The sequence below is a fragment of the Sinocyclocheilus rhinocerous genome, unplaced genomic scaffold (genome assembly GCF_001515625.1).
Source record: "Sinocyclocheilus rhinocerous isolate Xijiao unplaced genomic scaffold, SAMN03320098_v1.1 scaffold557, whole genome shotgun sequence".
NCBI lineage: Eukaryota > Metazoa > Chordata > Actinopteri > Cypriniformes > Cyprinidae > Sinocyclocheilus > Sinocyclocheilus rhinocerous.
In genome coordinates this window covers 990774-1000136 of record NW_015633548.1, presented here as the reverse complement: position 1 = coordinate 1000136, position 9363 = coordinate 990774, and the positions used below count along the sequence as shown (strand labels likewise).

Below are 9363 nucleotides of genomic sequence, written 5' to 3'. Positions count from 1 at the left end.
TGACGAAGCGGATATCGTCCTCTTTTGGAAGGCCAAACAAAGTAGTTTCGCTTTCACAACGAGAAACACAGCACCTTCACGACATAAAAGTTACGCCTTCTTTGCGTGAACATTTGGGCGGCGTTATGCAAATCTTCCCACATCGTGACGTAGACATGTGGGGGTGTGTTAGAACGAGCCGTTTTAGGTAGGCGTGGTTGACTCTTAACTTTTATAAAGAATATCTTTTTGGATTTGAGACTTTAGTCTTTGCAACTTTACAGATCTTCTTTATGCACCAAGAGCTTGTAACTTCAAAGAGAAAGGAACATTTTTAAATCGCATCATATGACCCCTTTAATCAATGCATCTTTGGTGACCATTAGAGACTTTTTTTCAGAAGCATAAAATATCTTACCAACCCAAAACGTTTCAAGTAGTGTATATGCACATTACAATCAGACTTGCTTTTTTGGCAGCTGTAATGCCTGATAACTGGGTTAAATTTGACCCGGGTTTCTTAAATATTGTATTTGTATTTTATGAATTTGTATTTTTTATATATCTATAACATGTTTCCATAGTTTTGTAGTTCATAATGTTGTCCCTTATCAGTCATCAAAAACTAAAAGGATTCATGCTGATAATGTCCAAAAACCTTACTTAGGCATTATAGATTAATTTAGTAGAGTTTTAGTTTGATTTTAATTAAGTTGTGCATTAACCTTTACAATTAAACTATGTATTATGACGCTGCTGTGTTGCACACACATCTACAGTCCCAACCACATCTTAGAGATAATCTGGTCCTTTGTAACTACCTGGTTAAATCATCTGCCTTTTTTTCCCTTTACTGGTCTCGGCCTCCCTCCAGCCTTCCCCACCATGGTGGACAACCACGTCGGACACAACTCCAGCATGGCCTACATGGGAGGCATGGAGCCTAAACCAGTGTACCCGCCACCCCAGGTCACCCCCTCGAGGTACTCCCCAGACCCACGCCACATGCTGGGGGAGGAGGACTTCACCAGGTCAGAGTCATGGATTTACTCATCTATTCACTCACAATCACTCACTTCTTCTCTCCAGGGTTCCCACGACCATGGAAAACCTGGAAATATCAAGGAATTATAACATTTCCAGGCCTGGAAAGTCCTGCAAAAGGAAATGTTCACAGCTAATATACTTCAGCTCTAAAATATTTAATGAGTGACAAATTGTGACCAAGTCAATTGTAAACCAAATTCTCATGGAAACCGACTAGAAATGTATTGGTCAAAAAATGTGGGAACCCTGTCACTCACTCAAAGGTCACTTTTCAAATGCACTCATGCACAAATCACAAAAAACAACACTTGCATGTCCATATATATTTGATTTGAAAAGAACATTGTTTTCCCACAATCTGTGCTACAGTTCTTCAGCTTTAGTTGTTTTTGGCGATACTGTTCACATTTTCTGATGTAACTGGGCAAAGACAGAACAAATAAAAATGATTTTAAGTAGGTGTCGAGTGTGGGCTGAAGAACGTCTACGAGGTGTGTAATGCCTCTCTGTGGTGGTGTGTTTGTGAACATTGCTTTAACGAAACATGACTGGGTGTATAAAGTCTCCAACACGAATCCCAACACGGCAAACAAACACTCTGGATATAAGAGATGCTTCTGGCATGGGGTCAAATGTTTTGAAGTCACGGCCACTGTTGCCTGGACGTGAGATGGGTTTCACCTCTCCGAGCAGGGACTCCCTGGAGCCTGTGAGTCAGCCCGGGCCCCAGAGCTGACTCGTCCCTCTCTTGCCATCCAGCTGAATGCATCCTCACTTCTGCATGTGTGTGTTTGTCTCCGTCTGTGTGCATGTGTGTCCCGTACGTGTCTTCATACAGTATGTCTCTGTGTCTGCTGTCTCTGTGTGTCTGAAAGCGCCCCATTTACTGTGTGATTTCTGTACCCCCAATAGGGCCGAGCCCATTTACAGTGCCATCCACAAACCGCATGGGGACACCAGCCCTCCCTCCCCCCATCTGTGCAGCAGGGGGTCTGGGGATGTGGGCTGCAGCCCCGCCCCGCCTGCTCTGTGTCAAAGCCTGGTCCCGTACACCGGCAGGTACTAACCACTGCTTCTCGCTCTGCCTGGCTTAGCTTAGCATAGTCTAGTTAACCTGACAGTTACCCCCCCGCCCCGCACAGCCACCCTCCTTCCCCCAACCTGCAGTGTGACACAGGTAAGGCCTTGAGGCGAAACTGCTCCCTGCCTCGAGCCGCGTACTCCTTTACATTGTAGAGGAGATGAAGCACGTTGTTAGCTTGTGGTATTAAAATCATAGTGTAAATATGCTTTAGATTGGGGCAAATGAGGTCTGGTTTCATGCTGTGTCACGCGAACCGCGGCAGCGCTCAGTCTGACTTTGGCTCCGGTCCAGAGACGCGATCGCACGGAGCGGATCATATGCGCGAGTCGGCATATATTAAACACTTTTAAAACTACGCAGCCTCAGCATATTTATGATCACTATTTTATTTTACTAAGAGTTTCATATTGAATCTAGGGGGGTAATCTATTAGACTGTGGCTGTCAAATGCGGCTTTACCGAGCTCAACGGCTCTGAGTGACCCGTGCAGATATAAACAAAACGCTATTGGCTAATTTAAAAAAGGGGCGGGGCTGCTCGATTTGTCCCGCCATGTCTTCCTGTTTCAGGTGAAATTACGTCACCACATAGAATAACGCTGCATGTTATTTTAATGCGATTTTCGCATACGATTTGTCTGTTCAGACCAATGTGTACAGGAAGGAGATGGGTTAAATGCAAATGTAGATTTACTTTCTAACAGTAGGTGGCACCTAGTTAGCCTTATGCCGAGTTCACACTGCACGATTTTAGCCCGATTTTTCACTCGCCGACAGGTTTTGCGAAATCGCCGACAAATGCCCGACATCTGAGGCAAATCGGTGCTCGTTCACGCGAGTGACAATCACACAGTGTGAATGATCAAAGACGCGATCTGAGGGAATCACCGACGCGTCGGTGACGCCCGCGAAATATTTGGCATGCTAAATATCTGGAGCTGTCGGCGATTCTTCCTATTGTGAAGTCATGCAGTGTGAAACCCCCTGTCGCCGATCCATCGTGCAATGTGAACACAGCAGCAACTGAATGCTACCCCAGATAGTCACGCAGTGTGAAAACAACGGCGATCCGACGAGTTTGAAAATCGTGCAGTGTGAACTCGGCATTAGTTATTCTGTGACACAATGCGCTATGTAACTGTATATGGATTCATCTATTCACTCACGGTCAATCACTTCTTCAGTCCTGGAAAAAAACTGGAAGTATCAGGGGATTTTTTAAACATTTCTGTACCTGTAAAAATCATACAAGGAAATTTCTACAACAAATATAATCTTTTTTAATACTTTGGCTCTAAAATACCAGCTAGAAATTATGAGTACAATCTATAAAATAATCAACATTTCCTGGAATACAACTGAAAAATAATCATGGAAATCGATTCAAAAAGTGAAAGTGGGAACCCTGTCACTAACTCAGATGTCACTTTTCAAATGCACTCGTGTACAAATGATAGAAAAATCCTATTGGATGGCCAGTTTTATTCACTGTGAGATGAAATGCAAATAAAATCAGTCGCATTGATGCCATGCAAATGTTTGTGGCTGTCTGAACAGACACATTAACATTCATTCAATTTAAAATGTTTATCGCACCAAATTTTCATACCGGATATTTGTCTTGGTGTAAACAGACCTTTAGGCACCTTTAGAGTCAAAAGAGTCACAAATGAATGAGGGCTTTCAACTTTTTACCCCGGTCTAGTCGTGTCTGTCGCATTCTCAGTGTGCAAATTAAACAGGTGGCTACTTTTGGTACACAGACGGTTCAGGTTTAAAGACATAGTTTCAAGAGATAGTATTCAAAAATGAAATTTCTGTCATCATTTCCTCACCCTCATGTCCTTTCAAACCTGTATGACTTGTCACTATGAAGATATTTTTAAAAAAAAAGACCTATACAGTGAAAGTCTTTCAAAATATATATTTTTTGTGTGTTCCACAGATGAAAGTCATACGTGAGTAAATGATGGCAGAATTGTCCTTTTCTTTTTTTTAGCTTTTTTAGACTGTCTCTTTAATCTTGCCCAACCTAAAGTAAATAGTCTTTTGCTGCTCCTACCATAGCATCTTAAAGACATTTTATTCAGAAGAGTAAAGGTTTTTATGATGAGTTTGTGACATGTAAATCTACAATAAAGTGATAAATATTGCCACTAATTAAGCATGAGGTATCATTCCATAATGATCCCAAAGCAAAGCACTCAAGTAGCCCACTATTGTTTTCTCTTTAGGGAAAATGCAACTATTTAACGCATACATACACATTTTTTTTAGGTTATTGAAACTGAAAATGCTATTAAAATATACTTAAGAAGCCTGCAGCCTTTTGTTTTGACTTTATTTGACAAATCAATAGCGTGTTCAACACCCCCAAACTCCCCCTAATTCGTACCCTGCCCAGTTTGTACATATGTATAATCCCAGATAATATGTGAGTCTAAGCCATCCTCCTTTACCAGCCCATATAATGTCCTGGTGTTTTGTGTGTGCTCTCTGAAGCAGTCTTAGTCTGAGTGATGTACTGTGACTGGCTGTCTGGGATGGGTCATCCACTTTACATACCACTATTCAATTAAATTCAATTCAAGTTTATTTGTATAGCGCTTTTCACGATACCAATCATTGCAAAGCAGCTTTACAGAAAATATTAAGTTTTTACATTACATTTAGGAGTAGGTTATTGATTGAGAGCGTGATGGTTTGTAGCGTGATAGAAGACTAGTTAGGTATGCAGGAGCTAGACCGTTAAGGGCCTTATAAGTAAGTAGTAATATTAACCTAATATTAACCTTCAGCACATAACTCGTTGTGTGTGCTCTCTGAAGCAGTCTTAGTCTGAGTGATGTACTGTGACTGGCTGTCTGGGATGGGTCATCCACTTTACATACCACTATTCAATTAAATTCAATTCAAGTTTATTTGTATAGCGCTTTTCACGATACCAATCATTGCAAAGCAGCTTTACAGAAAATATTAAGTTTTTACATTACATTTAGGAGTAGGTTATTGATTGGGAGCGTGATGGTTTGTAGCGTGATAGAAGACTAGTTAGGTATGCAGGAGCTAGACTGTTTAAGGGCCTTATAAGTAAGTAGTAATATTAACCTAATATTAACCTTCAGCACATAACTCGTCAGCAGCTCACTTGTCGATACCACCGATCATGCAGTTTATTGAAAAGTATGCACTATTAACAGATAAACCTACAATTTAGGTCTGGTAGAATCCATGTGCTTACACTGAAATACTAGAGCCATATAGAGACCATCACAGACACTATGCTTTTTTTTGATCCAGAGATCACTAGCAGCACCCATACAAGTGCATAGAAATGTGCTAAAAAAAAACTAGAACAACATTCAACACAATATGAAGGATGCTTGTTTATATGCAGAGCTATTTTTCCACAAGGATGTGTGTGTGTGTGATCATGAATGTATTTAACAATTCTGTCCTCCTGCACGTGTATGTTTGTATGCTCATCATCAGCGTGTATAGTTGCATTACCATAGGTGTGACTGAAGCAGTCACAAAAGATTCATTATTCTCCCAACACATAAATACACACTCATGGAACCAACACAGGAATGTTTGGCTTCTGTTGCAGTTATGTAAATATAAACAGTAGGGCCTGCTCTTACCATAAATGTATTGGGAAGTGAGAGGCTGATTCTTGCAGTCAGACTACAAATGAATAGTGGCGCACATTCCTGAAGCTATCATGATTCATTTGAATGGGGGAAAGCAGGCCACAAACACACATACACACACACACATACACACACAAGGTGCTCTGCCAATGCCCATCACACAAACAGATACACTTAGACAGTCTGTCATAATGTGCTGACATGAACACACATTCCCTTTGACATGCAGCCCAAACATACACACACACACACACACACACATACATCCAGTACAATATTTAAACCTACTCAGGACTACGCCTACCAAAGTACATAAATAGTGTTCTATTATCCCACTTTGCTCTTCACTGTCCCAAAGTAAGCTGTCAAAGTAAGTCTGAACCTTATCACAATCACCCTGGAGGTCTCCCTAGAGGCTAATAAAAGTTGTTTACAGGCATATACACTTTGTGTTGGTGTACAGTGTCAGTTCACTCCTGGAGGACTCTGCCAGTGTGTGTGTGTGTGTACATGACTGAGTCACAGGAGAGACTCAGATAGGCCCTCTGCCCATCTGTGCTTCCCCCACACTAGCATGGTGGTCACGGACACATTTAGATCCCTCCATCTGACCCAGTACACACTAACGGCCTCTTGGCTTCTCTACCAGCTGAATACATTATGGAGATTCGGGGGAGATCTCCCACCCACCATTCGGATTTCAGAACACAATCGGCCATGCCGCCAGTCGAACAGGCTAATGACAATCTGCTCGCACACTCATGTTCACAAATGACGGACACGCATTTAGAGACGCTCACAAAGCCAGACATAGAGATGTCTATAAACACACCATCTCAAATTTCAAATAGTTCAGGCCATTTCTGACCATGTTTTATTATGGTTTTCAGAAATGGCTTCCTTGTATGACGCATGGAGTTTGTTTTTCCATTCAGTGCATTACATCACTTGGTGAGACTTGATGTATTTCATGACTAAAGAGTGCCACATGCACAACAGGGTGAATATGAAGCCGGATAAATACAGGTTGGGAATTTTGGGAAAGAAAAAAAAAATTGTTTGCACAGAAAGTGCTGAAGGGTAGAGGTACACCAACCATTTGCATGGTCTTTATTTGGGAGGGGGGATTAGTAACCTTTATTATTAGTCACCTACTGCTTGGTTAGTCAAATTTGAAAAGCTGTGCATTGCAGTTTATCTGGTTATGTTTGATGTTGCAAACTATAATAGATATACAGTATAAATTAAATAACTCAATACATAAAAGTCATTAAATAAAATTATTTGTATATTTAAATATGTAAATAATAAGTATTCAAGAATGGTTGATTCAAAGATTTTGACAGTTTTAAAATTGAATTTAAAATATTTTGTCTTGCAAGTGTCACTCTCTTAGTGTTTAATCAACAAAGCATTTGGTATCCAGGTTGTGTGACATTCAGAAATGAATTAAATTTAAATTGAGGTAGCAAACATAGAATTGCAATTTGAATTTGAATTTAAGGAAACTCAAAGAAATTCATATGACTTTTTTTTTTAGCTAGAATGTATAGAATAGAATGCTTTATAGAAGCAATGTTTGTGAAAACAAACTTTGAATATTGGCTTGAGTTAGTTTAGTTTAGTTTAGTTTATCTGTTTTATTGTATTGTATTTTCTTTTAGTGTGTATTTGATCATTTTACGTTTTTAGATTGTACAGCACTTTGGTCAGCCGCTGCTGTTTTTAAATGTGCTTTAGAAATAAAAATGCCTTGCCTTGACAAAGTTTTCTTGAAAAAAGCTTTGAAGGTTTGTATGCCTGATGGTAGAAGCAGGGTAGTACAACACTTCATTTCCCGGAACCCATTGCCAATGGCATTTAAATTCATCTTCATTTCATTTCAGTTTTCTGTGGAAATTCAATTTCTTGAACTACAAGGGTGCAAACATTTTCAGTTTTCGAATTATTTACAACCCTGTCTGGTATTTCTTCAGGGTTTTAACAGGTTAATTATAATGTTTGTTTGTAAAGTATCAACCTCTACATTTCATGTTCAAAACAGGATAACCAAATGAAATTCATTCTGGTTCCAGTATTTCCAGGTAATCAATCACAGATGTTTAGCATGTATGTGTGTGTGTGTGAGAGCATTTTCAATTTGTCAGCTTACAGCAGGGACAGACTGCAATAGAGAGGAACTAAAAAAATAACATTGTGTACAAAAGATTAATCAGAGAGGCAGAAATTTAAATTTTTTGTCTTGCAAGTGAAGCAGGGCACCATGGGAACGTTCATTGTTAAGATCAGTTTCATGCAGGAGAGCAGCTGTGAACTTATTTATTCACATCTCTCTATAATATATAATAAATATACACAATTCAAAAATTTGGGTTCATTGAGAATGAATGTTTTTAAGAAATGAATACTTTTATTCAATAAGGATGCACTGAACTGATAAAAAGGCATTTGTAATGTTACAAAATAATTCAAATAAATGCAGTTTTTTTTTAAACCTTTCTATTAAAGGATCCTGACAGAAATGGCATGGTTTACACAAATAAATAAATAAAAATTAAGAATATTTATGATAAGATTATCATGATTTCTGAATGATTTTTTTTTTACATTTTCAAAAATATTCAAATAGAAAAGTTGTTTTAAATTGTAATAATATTTGGCAATATTGCTGTTTTTACTGTATATTTGATATTTGATCAAATAATGTTGCATTGGTGAGAGTAAGAGACTTTTTTCAAAAAACATTAAAAAAAAATCATATAGAGTCCAAACATTTGAAGGGTGAATTTATGTCATTTAATCTGTCTGCCATGTTATTTCAACCATTATTCCTAGTTAGAGGTTTTGGTAAATTTGGTTTATATGTATGGTTATGTTTCAAATACTTAGTAGTACATACATTTGCACTAATTTGAGCTACCATGGTAACTTACAGCTGAAGCAACCATATAGTTGAGTAAATATAAGCTTCTATTTCTCAGTGCCATTGACAATTCAGAATCTAAATCTTTACAACATCATTGTCAATAAAGCAACATGAGTGTCAAGCAATTTCATCATTTGTCATTAGGTTTAGTTTATACTGTGCAAATAACAGGCGGGATTCAATATGATTGAACAGGGGTACTTTTTGGCAGCTTTACTCAGTGACGCACCTGATTGTAAACTGTTGACACGCTTGGTTTATTCTTAGCTGCTCGGAGAGGCTGGAAATATCTTGAACGTCTCTTGGCATGAAGTCAAATGGGACTGAAGTAGTGTGTTCTGAGGAAGAGATCGGTGGTTTTACCCAGAGCTTTGAAAACGTGGAGAAAAGAGGAAGAGAGAGCAGCCCATAGCAGTTATGAAAGCCATGAGCCTGTGATCCTGCCAAAGAGAACATGTTTTCCAGGGAGAATTATGTCTCTGCGTGTTTCCGGAGAACAGTATCCACTGTGTCCACCATTAATCACCCAACCAGAGCCAATTACTTAGTGGAAAGAGAAGCAGACAGACTGCACTGGGATATTGCAACCCTGTAAACCTCTGAGCCTTGTGGTCATCCTTCAATGAGGGCGGGAAATTTCATCCTGTGCCACAAAGTTGGCGTGGTGGTTGTGAT

The 9363-nt window shown here is 39.2% G+C and overlaps 1 protein-coding gene across 1 annotated transcript in view; it reads left to right on the top strand.

Moving 5' to 3' along the window:
- The window catches only part of LOC107744565 (disks large homolog 3), a 78383-nt gene that overhangs the window by 43282 nt on the left and 25738 nt on the right, over positions 1–9363 (top strand). The window contains exons 9-10 of the mRNA XM_016558281.1: positions 836–1010; positions 1939–2085. Coding sequence (XP_016413767.1) covers positions 836–1010; positions 1939–2085 — 322 coding nt within the window. The remainder of the gene's footprint in view (positions 1–835; positions 1011–1938; positions 2086–9363) is intronic.